Source organism: Vespa velutina, chromosome 3, assembly GCF_912470025.1.
Source record: "Vespa velutina chromosome 3, iVesVel2.1, whole genome shotgun sequence".
In the NCBI taxonomy this organism is placed as follows: Eukaryota; Metazoa; Arthropoda; class Insecta; order Hymenoptera; family Vespidae; genus Vespa; species Vespa velutina.
The window spans coordinates 9546795-9566371 of NC_062190.1; the positions used below are offsets into that span (position 1 = coordinate 9546795).

The 19577-nt window shown below is 27.8% G+C and overlaps 4 protein-coding genes across 9 annotated transcripts; 2 read left to right on the forward strand and 2 right to left on the reverse strand.

Moving 5' to 3' along the window:
* The first annotated feature begins 33 nt into the window (after positions 1–33).
* On the forward strand, positions 34–4789 carry LOC124947515 (nuclear pore complex protein DDB_G0274915-like). 2 transcript variants are annotated; one of them, XM_047489785.1, is made up of 6 exons: positions 34–194; positions 2137–2240; positions 2325–2355; positions 2431–2602; positions 2691–2777; positions 2989–4789. In XM_047489785.1, the coding sequence occupies exons 1-6, from the start codon at positions 157–159 to the stop codon at positions 4486–4488; spliced, it is 1932 nt and encodes a 643-aa protein (XP_047345741.1). In that variant the 5' UTR covers positions 34–156; the 3' UTR covers positions 4489–4789. The 2 variants fall into 2 exon arrangements, with proteins under 2 accessions (XP_047345741.1, XP_047345742.1); XM_047489786.1 differs by lacking the exon at positions 34–194 and adding an exon at positions 1667–1916.
* A 204-nt stretch (positions 4790–4993) lies between these two features.
* Positions 4994–15996, reverse strand: LOC124948204 (putative uncharacterized protein DDB_G0282133). Of its 4 annotated transcripts, XM_047491516.1 has the most exons (10): positions 15889–15996; positions 12919–13179; positions 12517–12713; positions 12251–12433; positions 11927–12166; positions 11807–11854; positions 7374–11735; positions 5596–7274; positions 5397–5516; positions 4994–5191 (listed from the first exon to the last, which is right to left on the reverse strand). In XM_047491516.1, exons 2-10 carry the CDS (start codon positions 12936–12938, stop codon positions 5057–5059), a joined length of 6984 nt encoding a protein of 2327 aa, XP_047347472.1. In that variant the 5' UTR covers positions 12939–13179; positions 15889–15996; the 3' UTR covers positions 4994–5056. The 4 variants fall into 4 exon arrangements, with proteins under 4 accessions (XP_047347472.1, XP_047347471.1, XP_047347468.1 ...); XM_047491515.1 differs by having other exon boundaries at positions 5596–11735; positions 12517–12708; XM_047491512.1 differs by having other exon boundaries at positions 5596–11735.
* Positions 13158–19477, reverse strand: LOC124948208 (UDP-glucose 4-epimerase-like). Its single transcript, XM_047491523.1, has 7 exons — positions 19190–19477; positions 18072–18319; positions 17888–18001; positions 17639–17815; positions 17368–17548; positions 17015–17296; positions 13158–16907 (listed from the first exon to the last, which is right to left on the reverse strand). The coding sequence occupies exons 2-7, from the start codon at positions 18315–18317 to the stop codon at positions 16813–16815; spliced, it is 1095 nt and encodes a 364-aa protein (XP_047347479.1). The 5' UTR covers positions 18318–18319; positions 19190–19477; the 3' UTR covers positions 13158–16812.
* On the forward strand, positions 13217–15247 carry LOC124948207 (N(6)-adenine-specific methyltransferase METTL4). Of its 2 annotated transcripts, none has more exons than XM_047491520.1 (5): positions 13217–13694; positions 13793–14157; positions 14447–14621; positions 14697–14883; positions 14952–15247. In XM_047491520.1, exons 1-5 carry the CDS (start codon positions 13440–13442, stop codon positions 15125–15127), a joined length of 1158 nt encoding a protein of 385 aa, XP_047347476.1. In that variant the 5' UTR covers positions 13217–13439; the 3' UTR covers positions 15128–15247. The 2 variants fall into 2 exon arrangements, with proteins under 2 accessions (XP_047347476.1, XP_047347477.1); XM_047491521.1 differs by having other exon boundaries at positions 13219–13694; positions 14715–14883.
* Positions 19478–19577: the final 100 nt, after the last annotated feature.

The window sequence follows — 19577 nt, forward strand, 5'->3', positions numbered from 1 at the left end:
TATGGATATCATTTAATATATTAAACAATTTTTTAAGTTAGTAGCACTGATTGCTAACATCTTGAAATTAAAAGGAGTATAAATAAAAATAGTGAATCTAAGTAATCTGAGGTTCATAAATGTAATTATTGTACATTGTTTCGTTATAAAAATTTAATGATTCTTCGAAAAGATGTATTAATCATATTTTATTGGTAAGTGCTTTAAACTTATTTATTTTGTGATATTGCTGTAATAATATGGGAATATGAGTATTTGTTCTTGCAGTTTACAGTTAAATTTTTCTTCATCTTACATTATAAATATTTTAAAAAGAAACAGATATTATTTGCAACAACAATCACAGGCATAATCGCCAAAAATTTGATAATAATTGATATACAAGAACTTTGGTTAACTACATAAATGGTGACACTTCGGACAATTTATAAAAGTTTAAATTATATAAATGCCAATAATATGAATGCATGTATTGTGAGATGGAAATCAATAATAATAACAACCCATTAAGATGTATTGCAAGCTTAAAAGGGCAATGCAAAGAAAATAAAAATATGTTTTGAATCACAATAACAATTTTATAGCAAAATCGTTATAAATGTATGAAGGTTACATGCAGAATGACATCAGCAGTTTATCTTGGTAGCGGTGGTATTCTCCACCGTGCATTGATATTTATGTTAAAATTAGGGTGGAAATCAAGATTTCGTCTACCTGTATTAATTGTTGTAGCTTTTGTTGCCTTGGATATTAGCATGCAACTGGAAATTGCATTAGAGCATGAAAATGGTACAGAACATCATGCCCATTTGTGATTCAGATTAATCTTCTTCATTTAAATTAATTGGATATTAAAGAATGATATGTCTCTCATATGTTTCGTATGATTATTATTTAGTTTATTATACTTTGTAATAATACTGTGTATTTTATATTGTTGAAAATACAAAGATATTTAAATTATAAATTAATTATATATTCAAAATAAAAAGACATTCCAGTCTTAATTAACTAGATATATGATATTTCAAAATTCTACTCTAACAATTACTTTGTTTCCTCTATAACAAGTATGATTTTAAATGATTCAATTTATTTTTTATGATGAATAAAAAGAGAATAAACAATGTATAATTAATTAACTATTATATCATACAAATATATAATATAATTATTGATAATTTTTATTATCTGTATACTTAAGAAATATATACATACATATATATATATATATATATATATATATATATATATATATATATATATATCAATGTCCAATGAAATTACTAGAAAGTTTATATTGAATACATATTGATTATGTATTATGTACGCCAAATTTGTAAATTTTAATTATCCATTATATCTATGCCAAATGTGCTATTTCTATTTACATGCTTGTAGGTAATTTATGTATGATATAGATAAAATTGACAAAGGAAGCTTCATAAAATATTATATCACTTATAATAAGAATCAATTTATGTAGTCTACATTCAATTTTATATATATAATGTATTCGATTGTTTATTATCAATTTTTAAGAAATAATACGCCGAATTAATTAATATTAAATAAGTTATAAATATAAGTATAATTGATACAAAGTTTAGTTTTATCAATATGTTAATATTATAAATATCATTATATCGATTTAATATTATTTATTTTTTGTTATATAATATAATTACAAACACAATGCAATATTATCTGTTTTTTTTTCTTATTCAAATAATAATCATATATACTATATTATCATATATACTATATATGAGCCATATAAGTAGCTTATACTCCTTGTGCTCAAGAAATTTGTTTTCCATAGGTTGGCAATATTGGTTAAATGTATATACAATTTGTAATATATTTACACAATATTCCAACAAATATATTCATCGAAATTTAGATTTTTCTTAAAGGTTATTTAACAATAAAGTTGATATATTTAACGTATTGTTATTGTATCGTAAATCATATTTGATTAATTCAAAATTTGTTTTTTTTTATAAGTTTAAATTATCTCATAGATATTTTAATACGATCTCTGGATCTTACATGATTTTTTTTCTATTATTGCTTTTATATGCGAAAAATGTATATTAATATATTTTGAGATGTATACAATGTATGTGTTAATAGGTTAGAATTGTGTATATCGTGCAATATGATAGCGTGTAAGTACTATCGTCAGGGCAATTGTCGTTATGGACAATATTGTCAATTTGAACATTTTAACGCTTTTGGTGAGTAAAAAATTGCAATTTCTTTTTCAACTCATTTTCGATTATAAAATTAATTTTTTTTTCTTTTTCTTTTTTTTTTTATAGGAAATACCAACAATAAAAATAATATCACAGCGTAAGTGGTAGAAAAAAAAATATTTTAATCTTGTACTGTGTGTATATCTTTTAATGAAAATTAATGTAATATTAGGGTTGTTGTTGCAAGTGAAGTACTTATTGCAGAGAGGGGTAATCAATGGTTATTATCATGTTTTGCCCCTTTCAAAGAGCGACCTCATATACCTGGCATGGAGGATGTGTCACCTGAAGAAGTTAGATGGGAAATGTATCAAGCACAAAAAAATGGTGTTGTTGAACAAGCAGTAAGTTTTAAATAAAGTTAATTTACTGATTTATTACAAATCTGGTATTAGTTGTAATATATAATGTCATTTCTTTTTCATTTTCAAGAAACTTCATTATCAACAATTATGTGATGATATGAAAGCAAAACGTGATGCTTTAAAAAATCCTACGCAAGAAACTGTAGATATGTTAGTAAGTAATGTTATTAATTATTTTATTTATAATTATATTAAAGAGTTCACGAAGATTATGGATGTTTATAAAACTATATATTCTTATAAATGATATAAGCTCATATATTTTTTTTTGATTGGGCACATAATATTTATATAAACATTCATAGTCTAATCATACATTATAAACATTTATTAATTAAAAATATTTTTTCTTTTCTTTTTTTAAGAAAAAAATTTTAGGTGATGGTCATAATACTGAGACAACAAATAATACATCTAAATTTTCTTTTGCAACTTCACAAACCTTAATCTTAAATAGTACTACAACTACTAATGTGTTTGGTACTAAATCATTTCAACCAAGTCAAAATAACACATTTGGTAACAGTTTTGGTACTTCAAATAATCCATCTCCATTTGTAAGAACAAATAACTCAACATCATTATTTGGTGCTAGCTCAACTTTTGGTAACAATGCATTGACATTTCCTAATGTAACTAATTCAAATTCAGTATTTGGTAAAACTGGAAATACTTCTGTATTTGGCACTGGACAAAATAATCAAGCATTTGGTTCAGTTCCGCTACAGAATAATTCTATTTTTGGTGGTGCAGCATCACAAACAGTATTTGGTCAACCTAGCAATTTTGGTACTACCACTCAAACAACTAATGTTTTTGCCAGACCAAGTATATCACAGACAACAACATCGGTATTCGATAGTGGAGCAGTACCTTCTAATTCTTTATTTTATACGCCTCAATCAAATACATCCTTGTTTGGTGAAAATAAACCATCTACTACTGGTCCATTTGGGGAATCTTCCGCTATACAAACATCAAATTCTATTTTTGGATCAACTACATCGTCAGGAAATTTGTCCACTAATTCAACAAGTATTTTTGGACAGCCAAAAACTACTACAGCATTTGGAAGTCCACTAGTATTTGGAGCAAATGGATCATTTCAAAATAATTCTACTCCATCAATTTTTGGAGGTCAAACATTTAACAAAGATGCACAAGTGCCTAGTGACAACATTTTTGGTAGATTTATTACATCATCGAATTTTGGTACTGCAAGTCAAGGAACTAATGTTTTTACAAAAACTACAAGTAATGTAGGCCTTTTTGGAGTCCCTCAAAATGCTCAACCTATTATTCCAGCAACAAATGCAACTTCATTTGTCTCAGCAGCAACTACAACTAGTATTCCTTTTGGTACAGTAAATTCACAAATTGATCCTAAGAATACATATGCTATTGCAAGACCATCATTTGGTATAACAAATACAAGTAGTCCATTAAGTAACACAGTTACTTCACCTACCATACAGTTTGGAGCAACAACAGGAACAAGCTTTAATGGTACCACAAACATATCATCTCCTTTTACTATACCTTCATTTGGAGGTTTTACTTCTTCCTTTATGCAAACAAACACAACAGTTACAACTACTACAACAAATCCATTTATCTCACAACAAACTAATTCATCTTTCAATGGTGCAATTCAAAATCCAAATGGCACAGTAAATGAATCGCTTGTTACAAATCAACCTAATGAGAAATCGCTGTTTACATTTGCACAAAAAAATACTGCCATTGATGATACTATTTACTCTGAAGAAGTACATTTAACTGATGATGAAAAGGCTATGTATTTGGCAGACCAATTTGTAATTGGTAAAATACCACTAAAACCACCATGTGAAAGTATGAGGTAGTTGTAACTGTACATTTATAAATATATAAAGATGTGTATTATAAATATTTCTATAAAAAATAGTATCAATTTGTCATTACATTTTTATAAAATAACATAATTGTGCTAGTTCTTATAGATATTAATTATAATTTACTTCGACTAGAATAAAAATAAACAATTAAATAAATACAACTAATTATTGTGTATTATGTAATATTATGTAATATGTATAAAAATCATTTTATAAGATTTGTAATGTAATTTGCTTTAATAGTATCTTAAATAATAAATTTTATATATTGATATTTTTGGAATGGAAATAATTGTAATGATAAATAAATAACATTGAATAAATTGAAAATTTATATTTGTTATATAAAATAATCTTTTTAGATATATATATATAGCTTTTCTTATTTATGATGTTATTCCAACAGTAAATATATAAAAAGTAAAGGAAACAAATAAATATCGAATTTTTTCTGAATAATTTGTTAATTTAATTTTTCCCTATATTATTATTTACATATATACATTTGTACTTGATAAAATAACGTCGATTAATTAATACTAAACTATAAACATTATTATACATTTTTATAATGAATTACTCCTGATGGTGGTAATGGTGGTGGTGGAGGAGGTGGAGGAGCTGGACCAGTAGAAGCAGAACGAGACGTAACAGAAGTAACGTCGTTATTAAACTGCATAGTTTCTGAAACCTAAAAAGAAATTTTTTGTGAGAATTAAGATTAAAATATATAAAATTAAATTTAAAAAAATTCATTTTTTATACTTTATAAAAGTGTATTGAATACATAAAACATTTATTCCTTTTATTTCCATTTTGACTGTTAAACTTAAAAATTTTTTATAAAATACAGAAATATACTTATTATAAAATAAAATAATCATTAATGTTCTAACCTGAGGTAAGTGACATAAAGAATTTGTGTAATTTATTCGTTGTGCATAGGATACAGATCCATGATTAGATAGTTGAGTTGGACCAGGTGGAATACCGCTTGTAGGTTTATACCCAGTTATCTAGAAAGTAGACAAATACATTTACCGGTTCTTATGCACATACTATTTCATATTAAAATAAATTATAATGTTAACTTACTTTGTCATTCATTTCAGGAAAAATTGTACTTAAATTAAAATTGGTAAGACTGGTTCCAGATGGGTGATGAGACATAGTCACTGAATTACTTGTGACGACTCGAACTCTGGGAATATTTGGATTTACAGAAAAACCAGCAGGTGTTATTGTAGGCACATTTTGATTACCAGCAACAGGTGGTGGTGGAGGTGGCAAACTATTTACAGCCTTTGTATACATGTTTGTTTGTGGATGATTTTGATAAAGAGAATTTGCATGTGGCAAAGGTGGTAAAAATGAATTTGATTGATGATAATCTTCTAGAGATGAATTCATATTAGCAAGAGGGAATTCAATATTTTGTATTGTCCCATCTATACCTTTTCTTTTTCCCTTTTTTGCAGTTGATGCATAGGAGCGTTTATCACAGTTTTGATGTTTTCCATAATTTTGATGTTTTTGTGGAGTTGCACTTGTAGATACATTAATTGTTGAAGTGGTAGAAGTAGATGCTGCTGTTGTTATTGCTGTATTTGGTAGTAGGAAAGCATTTACCTCCATATAATCCGTATTTTCATGCAATGGCATCATATAACTGCTAGATGTATTTGGTATGCTAGTAATAAACGTTGAAGTGGGATAGATATTAGCATTTGATGAATATGTATAAGAATTAAAATTCTGATTAACCATTTGCCCATATCCTGTATTGTCATCTGTATTTGAAAAATAGTTTAGTGGCATCACTGCATCAGTGGTTGGTAGACTACTTTGGAATTTATTTTGTGAATGACTAGAAACAAGCTTTATGGATGTGTGTTTATCTTGATGATTAGCATCATTGATATTAGAATTAGAACTAATTAATGCTTCTGCTGTATAATTACTTTTACAGTTTCTACTTCTCCAATAAGCATTATTTTGTTGATATTTTTGTTGATGTTGATAAACTTGCTCTGAAAATGTATGACTCGATGCTTTTTGTTCCTCGTGTCTTTGATGAAGCTGCTCATTTGTTGGAGTTTGTTTCCGAATATCTATTTGTCTTTTGTTATTACCTCTAGGACTTACATTATTTTTTCTTTGATGCTTTCTATTTGTTTGTTGCTGTTGTTGTTGCTGCTGCTGTTGTTGTTGTTGCTGCTGTTGCTGTTGTTGTTGTTGCTGCTGTTGCTGCTGCTGTTGCTGCTGCTGTTGCTGTTGCTGTTGATGATGATGAGGATGTTGATGTTGATGTGGATGATGATGGTGTAAATGGTAATGTTGTTGCTGTGTTTTTTCTGCCTTTTCTTGTTCTACTAACTGACTTACTGATAAAAAAGACGATCCTTGCGCTGAATGTGGAACACTTTGTGTACTCAAAACTGTGTGGAAATCTCGTCCAAGAACATTTTCTTCTTTATCTCTAATTAATTCTTTATTCTGTTCTATCAAAATTCTTGGTGGTACTTGTCCAAGTAAAAAGTTTTGTTTTTCCGAAACGTTTGTTCCTAGGTCTAAATCACTTACTAATGTTGATAATGTAGAAGAAACAGCATGTTGATCTATAGCTTTTATACTTTGTTGTCCAAGATTTTGTTCTACATTATGAACAGGATTTTTTGTTGGTGACCAGGGAAAGGGTTGCTCTTCTGAGTAAAATGCCTCGGTGGGTCTTTTTTGCTCACTTTGCAACATTGACAAATTGGAAAAACTATGTGCTGCAACATCATAATTATTGTAAAATTGATTTGGAGTGCTTTGATTATAAGATGGAGTTTGAGTAAAAAGATTATTTTGACAAAATTCCAATTCTTTACCAATTGGTGGAAAAATAATATCTGTGATACTTGTATTATGTTTAAATTCTGGTGTCATCATCCAATTTACCGGAGCTCTAATTGTATGTTGTTGTTGATTATTTTTTAATTTGTTGCTACCTTGTTGCTGTTGTCTGTGTTTGTTCACATCACTATTGTAAGTAGTACTTCCTTGTTGTAACGAAGGGACCTGAGTTTGATTTAAAAGTTGATATCTATGTTGACCATGTTGTTGTATTTTATCAACATATTTAAAATTAGCTCCAACATAAGTTTCAATAGAATACTTTAATTGCGTACTAATTTCTGGTACATCAAAATTAATATGTGAGTCATAGCTCGATATTGGATATGTTGATTTATCCTGTTTAGCAGTTAAGCTTTGATGATTTTTTTGTCCATGTTGTTGAGACGCTTGTTGTGTTTGCTCACTTATGCTGGAATATTCTGTTTGTATATAATCTGAATTTATTTCATATTTTGATTTACTTTTATTCTCAGTACTAAATTTATAATCATTATTATTTGATGTTTGAGTCTGATTTTGCAAACGATTTTGTTTTGTTGTTGATGATGATGCAGTAGATTGTACGTTTCTATTTTTTGAAGCATCTACAAAGGGTGGTTTTTGTGTATCTACATCTGATTTCATTCTTAATTTATCAATGCCACTCACATTTGGATGAGTTGAATAAGTATCAGTTGTTAAAACATCAGAAAAGCCTGAATTTTCTTTGTGCAAAGAGACATAATTATAATTTTCACAAATCGTTTTTCCGTCTGTATTATCATTCGGATGAGATCCCTGTTCAAATTGTGGATTATTATTACCACATCCACCAACTGGTGAAAATGTTGTCCATGAAAGGATACTGAAATTGGATGAATTATGAGCAACCGTTGTCATTGATTTTGTATGATTATCTGTAATAGTACTCTGTTCATAATTCGATGTTGCAACAAAGGAAGGCATTTGCTGTTGAGTATAAAGCAATGTAGGTGTATCTTGAATAAGAGATTTACTTGTTATAGTATTGGTTGTATTGGTATTCACTTTTTTAATATCTTTATTAGAAAAAGGAGTATAATTTGAGGAATTATGTTTTTCTTGAAACATTGTAACAACATTTGGATTTACATCAGTTTGATCTGGTTGTGTACTTATTGATGATTTTACTCCATATGAAAATGTTTGTCCAAATGGATCAATATCGACTTTTTTCGTAGATACATAATTCGTATCGCGTCTTTCATCAGAATGTTCTTGCTGTTTTGATCCTAAGACAGTATTTAATTTTGTACCTTGTTCTATGTTGTTATTGTTTTCATTATTAGAATCTTTATTTAATTTCGTATAATTTTGATTATGAGATGAACGCTCATTTTCATTTCCTGAAGAAAATGATATAGAATTTTTACATGTTAAATTTTTGGTCTGATCCTTGCAATATTCAGTATGAGAATGCTGATCCATATGATCTTTCTGGTGAATGTCAAATGTCTGTTGTGAATTATGTGATACATCAATGCAATTTGATTCTTTTGTATGTGTATTATAAACAGATTGCATTCCCTGAGAAGAAAGAATTGGAGTTGATGGATCCTTTGTATGTGCTGGATAATTCTGTTGTAAATTTTGAGATGCTGTAGGAAGCGACTCATGAACTTCAGCATAATCAAGACGATGATTAGGTACCAATGTAGTATCAATGAGAGATTCTTTATTCTGAGCTACATAAGCTGCATGCTGACGTTCTTGTGAATCTTTGTCTTTTATTTGTGGTGTATAATCAGTTTGTAATGACACCAAACTTGTAGATGATGAAGTAGTTGTGGTTGTAATATTATTGAGACAAGAGGCAAGTGACATCTGGGATATATCACTCATGATATTTCGCGATGATCCGATGGTACCTGAATCTTCTGCTGTAGATGTATCCATAAAAGTAGATGTATTTTGTTGCAATGTTCTTTGGTTGCTATTTGCTATAGTTGGATAATTTGGCAAAAAACTTTGTGTATCAGAATACTGAACATTATTATAATCTGAAGTTCGTATGACAGGATTTCTGTCAATATTTTTATTTATTATTGAAGTGGCAGTGATATGTGCCTGAGATACCGTATTTTCAGTTGCAATAGATTCTGTGTTATTTTGAAATACTGTAGTTGTCTGCTTCTGACAATCTTTATTTGTACAAGTAGTATTTGATGTAACCGGTGATGAATTTACATTAGAATATGTAGAAGATGCATGAGAAAAAGAATTCGTTAAATCTGTCGATTTTTCTAAAACTGGTGGTAATGTAGATTGTATCATTTTATATGGCTCTTTAAGTGTTTCCTCACTTACAATCTTTGGTACAGCTCTTGTTGTTGATGTACAGACAATAGGCAGCATGATTTCCGAATGAATATTCACACTTGTAGACGTAACAATATCTTTTTTGTTCTCACATGTTGGTTTCAAACATTTCTCAGTCACTGTTTCAAACATTGGAGATGTTGATACTCTAACTTTGAAACTATTTGGTTCCATACTACCAATTTGTAAAAGCATAGGTGGTGTTTGACTATGATATTTAAAATCTTCTTTCATTTCTTCATCAAGAACTTCAGTTTTTCCATTTAAAGATGACACTAATGGAAATGCCATTAAGAAAGCTGCTGTAGGTGATATTGACTCTGTATTATGTGAATTAGAAGGTACTTGCAGAGAAGCAAATATATCATTTGATAAATCAGAATGAAGTGCTTCTGTTCTACTATTAATTGGAATGAAACTATTATCTGCATTGTATGGTAAACATTTGGATATATCTTCTTTTGATGATCTAACCAATTTTATATCATCATTCTGAATATTTACAGAATTTAATGAAGTTGATGTTGTTATTGCTGATGTTTGAATAATGGCTGTACTTGCTTCAGGTTTCATCGCTGTGGTTGTATTTGTATCCAAATTTAAAATAATCTTATTACTTTCTAAATTTACTGTTCCTTCTAACATTTCAGGGCCTTTAGCATTTACACGTAAAAGACTATCGAATTGTGTACCTAAGTTACATACTTCTTTTATTCTTTCCGATTCTACTGCACTTTGTACTGTTTCAGCAACTTCAGGTAAGGTTGATTTTGTATTTGAAGATTCTTTAGTATTGACAATTTTTTCTACTTCGTTGTCTACAGGAATATCATATCCAGTTGTAGGTGAAGTTGACATCATTGCATCATTTGTTTCATTTAATTCAGAAGAAGTATTGCTTGGGGAACCTTGTGGCGATATAATTTTATTTTGTACAGGTTTCTCTTCATTATGTGAATAATTCGAATTCATATTAACTATTGGTTCAGAAGAATCAGGAATATTTTCAATAGCTGTGTTATTAGGTGATAATGAATTTGAATTTGTAATATTTGATTCTGTAATAATTTCACCATGTTTTATTACAGGTGTATGATCTTTTTCTTGGATCTCATTTGAATTTTCTCCAATTTTTTCTATGACATGCTTCAAGCTTTCAATAGATTTGCATGTCGCTGTAAAATTCGTAATAGTCGAACTAGATACCGTTATAGTATCTATATCATCTCCTTTTCGCTTTTTGTCTTCAGGTTCGTCAGAAGATATATTTTCAATGCTTAAACATCGTTTATATGGTATTTTTTCACTAGACACATTATCACTAAAACACTGTGTGCTTTTTTCTTTAACAACTTTTTCTGTTGTTGTTTCTTCTGTAAGTGGTGTATTTTTAATGCTTTTGACATTATTTTTATTAATTTTAGATTTTCCTTCAGATTCTTTACGGTTAGAGCTTTCTTTATATTTATCTACTTTCTCTTTATGAATTGCTGGAATAGGAACTTTATAAGTCATAGTTGTTTTAGTAACTTCTTTTCCTTTTGGTAAAATACCTTTATGACCACCTATTCGTGTAGAATTAATTATATTTTTTACATTAGACGCCCAATTTTGCGAATCTACAACCAAATTTGATCTAATGTTCGACATTGTATTTAAAGTAACCTTCTGCATGGTATTTATTACACCTTGCTTTCGAATAGAAACAACAGAATTTTGTACGTGATTTGTTAAAGGCTGCATGACAATCATTTGACTTTGTTGAGCATTACTAAGAATTATCGGATTTACTGATTGTGGTTGTGTATTGACTATAATATTAGATGTTAAAGAAGTCATGGGTGTTACTAATGGTACCAATTTTCCACCTGATAAAATTAAAGTATTTGGTGTTAAATTTGTTACAGAATTATTTATACATATGGATGAAGGCTTCTTAGTATCTTTTATTTTGAATTTCTTTTTAATTTTTTTCCGGTTTTCTATTTTTCGTATAGCTGTAAAGAGATATATTATTTTATTATAAAATAAAAATGATTGAAAATTATATACACACAAATACCATTACCATTTTTTATAGTCTGTCTGTTGTTTCCAAAACTTTTGGAAATTTCACCTAGATTATAAAAATTATTTATAAAAATGTCTTTATATTGAAATTAATTTATTTAATATTATAAAAAATTACCTTTTTCAATTTGAACATTATTCTCTCTGCATTCAATTTGTGAATCATTGCCTAAATTATTTGAATCATTATCTTTATTATTCACACAATTCAAACGATTTTCCTGATTTTCAATAGAGGAATTTTTAGAAATATTGGATTCATCCAAAACTTTTTTCGAAGATGTTTGGGATGGAGATTTCTTATTTAAAGGCACTTTACTGTCTGCAGATTTTTCTTTCTTTTTCTCAGAAGTTTTTTCTAAGAAATAGAGATTTTCTAAGATTCTAGATAAAATATAATAATAAAAAAAAAAATAATAATAATAATTCATACGTTATGTACCTTTTGTAAAATATTTTTCTACATCTTCTACATTAATTTTGTTCGACCATTTTAATGGAGATATCCTTTCTAAAGCTGGTTCTGCAGGTACAGATATTCCAGCTTCTTGAAGCAAAGTTGAAAGTAATTGTGTTCGTGAAAATAGTAGCGTTACAAGTTTTTTCAAACGTGCTAGTTCTTCTTCTATAGAAAAAATAAAAGATAATATTTATTTTTAACTTGACAACATTTTTATACGATAATATTACAATTATATTTATACATACTGTGAGCTTCTGATGCATGAGCAAAGAATAATTCTTCTGTACGAACATGAAGATCTTTGATATATTTTGATGCATGTATCAATATATCAACTTTGTTGCGCTTGCGACCTTCTTGATGTGGAGGTAAGAGATCTGCTAAGGTCTTGAAATATGTATTCATTCGTTTTCGTCTGTCTCGCTCCCATGTTTTAGCTTTGCTAAAACAATTATTAATCTGAAGAACAACTTTGTTATGACTATCAATAAAAATTAATTTTTAAATTCTTGTAAATCATTAACACATAATTTCAATGTTAATTACTAATTTATAACGTCGTCAATTTTTCCATATAATTTCCTGCGGGACAAGAAACTTTTTTTTGATATATAGAATGGTTAGATCGAAACTTGACAGAAACTTACGTGTTTTCTTTTCGAGGCATAATTTATCTTCTTGACATCGTTTAATAAAAATGACGCACCTTGGGAAGCGTCAAAATATCACTTATTATCCACATTATGACTTCAAATAAATTTATTTTGAAACTTCGACATCTCGATACTTGAGCTGGCCCCAGATGGGCTCCAACCGGTTTTACATTCTACTCCATTCTTTTGACCGTAAGATCCAAGATTTCAGATCGAAGTTTCAGATGGCAGCACGGTTTACAAATGTGGCGACATCTGATAGATGTAAAATGTACATACGTAAAATATAAAAAAATTATAGGTTTACAACGCTACTAGTAAAAGGGTGGGGCGTAACTAAAATAGACTAAAATTTCTGTTTGTACGAATTAGTACAACTGTGGTTGCTCTCTCTTATTCATAAAATTGTATTATTAGTTGCAATTTTATAAAAACAGTTTTAATATATTAAAAGTTACAAAAATGTGTACAATTAAGTTGTAAAAGATATATTTGTGTTCACTGAAGAATTAATTATGAGCATAGTTTTTTCTAGTACGGATGGTTGGATTATTTCCCATTTAGAATATCTTAATAATGTTTATAAAAGTGTTACCACAAAAACTGGATTACATTCTCTGACATTTAATAATATGTTATTTGAAATTAATTCGCAATATTTGAGACAAAATCAGATAGCTCGTTCTATGCAAGATGAAACAAATCCTTTACCAAATAAAACTAGGAAACGAAAACGAAATAAACTTCTTCCGCAGGACCATTTAGACGAAGTAGATTAAAATTATTTTAATATAAGAAAAAACATTATTTGTAAGAGATGATTGCTATTTATTATCTTTTAATTAAAGGAGATATGTTTTTTTTATAGATAAGTTTTATCCAGCAAGCATTCAACAAATTGATATCCTCTGCCAAATTAAATGGATTATTCTGTGATAATATTCTAATTGATAATAATGAAGCAGCACGTTCGACATCAGAGAAAGTTTACTCTGACACTTTTCATCAAAGATTAGAAAACTTACACGGTTATAATAATTCTGATGTAGCCATTATATGGGAGGCACAGTATAAGAAATATGTATTTCCAAAAAAGTGTAGCTTTTATTGTTATGATGTAAGAAACATGATGCAGAAGATGGAGCTGAACAATCAGTATGATTTTGTACTATTGGATCCTCCATGGTGGAACAAGTCCATAAGAAGAAAAAAGAGCAAATCTGTAGAAGCTAGGTGATCTTGTATGGTTCAGTATAAACCAGTAAAAAAAAGAAATATCTCAGCACTTTTAATGAGAACAAGCAATTTATATACTAGTATATATATTTATCCTGTTCTCAGTTTTATGAACAGATCGGTAAATAAGATTTTAGATGCAACTATTCATCGTAAAAATCACTGTTGAGCATTGATCGTGTACTATTCGTATATTGTATAAATGTTTTTTTATTATAGCAATAATTTAACATCCTTTATAATATTTTATAACTTGCCAAAATTTTATTTAACGTCTTTATAACAGCTACCAAATGATGTACAATGAAGAATTAGTCAAGATACCAGTTGGAAAATTATTATGTTCAAGCGGTATTGTAGCAATTTGGTGTACTAACGCGCCAAGTCATTTACATAGTATTTTTAATGAAATATTTCCTTCATGGGGAGTTACATACAAAGCAAAATGGTATTGGGTCAAAGTAAGTTTAATGCTAGTTTCACAATATGAAACTAAACATATTTATCTAATATTTCAATAAGCAAGAAAATATTAGAACTTCAAAAAATTCCAGGTAACTCAAATGGGTAATACAATTTGTAATTTTACTTCTACACCTGGAAAGCAGCCTTATGAGTTAATAATATTAGGATGTGCATCTGATGTTAATGTTAATATTCCTGATAGTAAATTAATTATCAGTGTACCAAGTGCTGTACATTCACATAAACCACCTCTTATAGGTGAGTACTATGATATATTTAAAATATAAATTTTTTATAAAATAATTTATATTGTGCTAATATTTTAGAAGTTATAAAAGAATATTTGCCTAGCGAACCAAAGTGTTTAGAACTGTTTGCTAGATATTTATTGCCCGGATGGACAAGTTGGGGATTAGAAGTATTAAAATTTCAAGATCTGTCTCTATATACAATTTTAGAACATGTTAAAAATAATAAAGATGCCACAGAAAGTGTAGACTGAAGTAGTTGACAGTTATAACAAAATGTATTAACTGTAATTATTATTGTAACTACTAGCTATTTATGCAATTAAACAAATGTGATATAAACTTTTATTATATATAAATTATTTATTTCTGAATTATGGCTATTCATCATCCTTGATTTTATAACGGTTTTCGCTAACGATTTAGGCGTCTTTCTAAGCCGATTCTGATGAATAAGATCTCATTTTAAATATGGCTAAACATGGCTTTTTCAAATTTATGTAAAAGCTTTATAATATTATAGTACGTTCTCTTATACATTACATAGCTCGAAAAACGGTTTAAATGTAAAATAATTGTAATTTCATATTTCAATACAGTTAAATTTCGCATTCGGAGTCTTTTGCATTCCGACGAGTAAACATCGAAGCTCTCTCTTTCTAAACGTGAAAACTTAAAACTTAATATTTTCGCTAATTTTATACTTATTTAAACAATATAAAAGTACGCAGAATTAAATAAATAATATTTAAATAATACTACACAGTCTAATTTTGGATAAAATTGGACTTGTAACTTGTCATAAACGACTGGTCATGCTCAATAATGATGATTGAAACTTGCAATGTTGTAACAGTCGAGCTATGCGCAAATTGGTTCCCGAATATATGGTAACGCTTAGGTCTACAATTTTAGCGTTTTAAATCTGAATTCTCGTATAGCAACATTCATCCCGTTGCTTTACTTTGCTATTTATATAATAGCAATAGTAATAATAGTATAAAAGAGTAGTCACCGTTAAAGCCCATGGATCTTCACATGCAGCAACCTCCTCGTGGTGAGATCTGGATCGATATTACTTGCGATATATCGAAACTTAAATATAGATTATACAACGCAAGTACTATCGAACGAATGGCTGCATATTTCAATAAGTTTAAAAAATCTTATCTCTCTAATTCTAACTAAACATAAAAGTACTTATATTTTGCATTGCTAATCATACTTCAGTAGATGATTATTGTAGATTAAATAATATTTTTAAATAATTTTGTAGAGAAATGCATTAAAAAGTTATAATTTTTTTTATTATTCTTATTTATTGTCATTTATTTTTACTTATTCTTATTGATTTTCATTTATTTTTATTTATTTTTATTTACGTCTTTCAAATTAAATATCATATTTTCTATTCTTAGTTACATCTGTCATTATGTTCACACATTTTAGAATTCCAAATATACATAAGTAATTCTCTTTCTACTATCGTTGCTATTATCTTTTATACATACGTTATATTTTATTTGTTATATATTTCAACGGAGATAATGATACTTATATAAAACTAATGACTACTTATATAAGTTATTAATTATTTATATGAGTTTAATTAGAAACAAACAATATAAAGTTTGTACAATTAACACTTTTCAATTATTTTATATTCAGAGAAGTATAATCTGGCATATGGTTTTTCTTGTTTTTGTCAGATGTATTACTATTTTTAATACATACAAAAATTTTTATTATACACTAATTCGATTGTTAGGTTACTCATAAGAGAGGTATAACCTAACAAGCTTATACACAATACAATAGTGAAATAGTGGAGGACAGTATTTCCCTATTGCGCTTTTAATTAATTTCTTATCTATACCTGTCATTGAAGTCACATATCCTACGGCGTAAGGTAAAGAATAGCCGCATATAAGTCATATGTTTATGTAGTATTATTTACATGATTATGAATGCCATTTTTTATTGGCGCACGATATCCATACGGATTCATTGTTTGCCACCTCCAAAAATCTTCACCTTTATTAAAATATATTATTAAATATATGTTTTTCATTATACACAATGTAATTAATATACATATACATATATACACATATATATATATATATATATATAAAACTTACACATTCGTTCAACATTGTATTTAGCTTTCCATCCAAGTTCCTTCTCTGCTAAATCTGTATTAGCAAACATCGAGACGATATCGCCTTCTCTCCTATCTTTTATAACATATGGAACAGTTGCACCTGTCACTTTTTCAAACGTTTTTATTAATTCAAGAACAGATACTCCTTGTCCAGTACCTAAATTGTAAATTTTTAGTTTGACATGCTGTTTATGTAAAGCATTTAAAGCAGCTACATGACCAGATGCCAAATCCATGACATGAATATAATCTCGAATTCCTGAAAACAAATAATCAAGAAATAATTAAATTTTTTCAATCAATATTAAAAATAATTAGCTTATATTGTACCTGTTCCATCCTTTGTAGGATAATCACCACCAAAGATAATGAGTTCAGGTTTATGACTTAATGCAACTTGTGCGATATATGGCATTAAATTTGTAAATGGTTTTGTTGGATCTTCTCCTATTAATCCACTAGGATGAGCACCTACTGGGTTGAAGTATCTTAAAGAGATTATATTCCAACTCTGTCAAATGAAAGTAATATTTTATACTAAAAAATTTATAAGATTGTAAATAGTTTTTCTTCTAATGATAGATACATATTATAATCATACCTTTTCAGCTCTTGATATATCTTTGAGCATCTCTTCGATAAAATACTTAGTACGACCATATACATTAGTTATATTTCCTGCAGGATGTTCTTCAGTTATTGGTAATTCATTTGGTTCTCCATATACTGTACAAGAACTACTAAAAACTAATTGAAAACAACCAGCAGCTTTCATTACCTAAAAGTATTAAATAATTTTATAATAAAATAAATCTCATAGTTATCCTATATAATAATAAAATATTCTTACTTCTAGTAAATTAATGGCACCAATAATATTATTCTTATAATAATGAAGTGGAACTTGCATAGATTCTCCCACTGCTTTTATAGCCGCAAAATGAATGACACAATCTATTTTATGCTAAAAAATATTACAAAAATTAATAAAAATGCTATATTAATAAATAAAACTTTATATTGATAACACTTACCTTATTAAATACTTCTTCAAGATTGTTTTTATTAATTAGATCACAATTATAAAATATAACTTTCTTTCCAGTTATTTTTTCAACTCTTCTAAGAGCTGCAGATTCCCCTTTACCTTCTACAACGCTATTCGCAAAATTGTCTATTGCTACTACATCATATCCACATTCTAAAAGTTCTACAATACAATGACTACCAATATAACCAGCACCTCCAGTTACAAAAATTGTTCTCCAATTTTCAGTCATAGCTGTAATAATATAGAAAAAAAAATTAATTTATAACAATTTATAATTAAATGATTATATTTAATCCAAAAATAAATGTTTTAACGATATATGAATACTTCAAGGTCAATCATGCAAATCTACACGTAATCTACGGAAATCTACGCGGGCAATCACCTTCGGAAACGAGCATATTGAAAGTTCAAGGTTATCGAAACGCGTAATAGATCATTCTAAGAATGATCAAACAGGTAGACACCTAATAGATTTAAATTTTAATAGAATGAGTATAATATAATTTTTTTCTTAACATTTATAAAAATAAATTAGATTGTTAGATATTTTTATCGATTTAATTAACAACAATTAGAAGTTATAATTTTTAATAAAATTATTATAATAATAATAAAAGAACATTTATGAAAGTTTAAAAAATTTTTTAATCGTTTCTGATCTTTCAATGATCTTCTGCGCATTCGTATCTTTAAATATAACGGTATTCCTTGAAATATTATATTTCACGTTTTTACTATTATAATTAATTATTATATGATATTATGTGACATTATAGCAGAATTAAATCTTTATTTAGATCTTACTACAATAACTTTAACATTCTCTGTTAAAATAATAAGAAATAAAAGACTATGTTAATCTAATTTCAATCAATTCACATATTAAATTTATTTTAATTAATATAAATATAATATTGTTTAGAAAATTTATTTAATAGTCTTTACGAATTGATATAGATTACATTTTGATTTTTTATTGATTAAAATATAATTCTTAAATATTTGTGGAATAATCGATGATTTATAAAATTTATATAAATACTTTAATATAATTTTATTCTTATTAAAAATGTTTTTAACAAAATTTAATTGCTTTACCTTTAGGAATAATTTGTTATTTGTTCACTAAATTTGATATTTTAATTGATTAAAAGAGGCCGAAGAATCGAAGGATGCACTCGCGTTTGTGTAATGACTGAATATATTTCCAGTTACGTCTACGTTCTTCAAGAACGCAGAATTTAGTATAGTCTGAAACTAAGAACCGTCTCTCCTCCGCGATCACAAGAAATCGCATACTATACCTATCTTCATACACTCTCACTCTTCCATCCATACAATGTGTTATAACAGGTTCTTCCTTTCACAACCTTCCTAATGCCATTCTTACGAAAGATGCCTCAAACACGAAACAAAAAAAAAAATTACTATTATTATTTATCGTTATTTATTTATCGTTTATGAAATATATAATTTTTATGAAACA

Coding starts and splice junctions, on each gene's coding strand:
- LOC124947515 (XM_047489785.1), top strand. CDS start 157: ATGATTCTTCGAAAAGATGTATTAATCATATTTTATTG. Junction 2,356..2,430: donor AATAAAAATAATATCACAGC/GTAAGTGGTAGA, acceptor ATGTAATATTAG/GGTTGTTGTTGCAAGTGAAG. Junction 2,778..2,988: donor AAGAAACTGTAGATATGTTA/GTAAGTAATGTT, acceptor TCTTTTTTTAAG/AAAAAAATTTTAGGTGATGG.
- LOC124948204 (XM_047491512.1), bottom strand. CDS start 12,938: ATGCCTCGAAAAGAAAACAC. Junction 12,167..12,250: donor AGAAAAATATTTTACAAAAG/GTACATAACGTA, acceptor TCTATTTCTTAG/AAAAAACTTCTGAGAAAAAG. Junction 11,736..11,806: donor CAGACAGACTATAAAAAATG/GTAATGGTATTT, acceptor ATCTCTTTACAG/CTATACGAAAAATAGAAAAC.
- LOC124948207 (XM_047491520.1), top strand. CDS start 13,440: ATGAGCATAGTTTTTTCTAGTACGGATGGTTGGATTATTTCCCATTTA. Junction 14,158..14,446: donor AGCAAATCTGTAGAAGCTAG/GTGATCTTGTAT, acceptor TCTTTATAACAG/CTACCAAATGATGTACAATG. Junction 14,884..14,951: donor ACATAAACCACCTCTTATAG/GTGAGTACTATG, acceptor CTAATATTTTAG/AAGTTATAAAAGAATATTTG.
- LOC124948208 (XM_047491523.1), bottom strand. CDS start 18,317: ATGACTGAAAATTGGAGAACAATTTTTGTAACTGGAGGTGCTGGTTAT. Junction 18,002..18,071: donor TTGAAGAAGTATTTAATAAG/GTAAGTGTTATC, acceptor AATATTTTTTAG/CATAAAATAGATTGTGTCAT. Junction 17,549..17,638: donor ATATATCAAGAGCTGAAAAG/GTATGATTATAA, acceptor TTCATTTGACAG/AGTTGGAATATAATCTCTTT.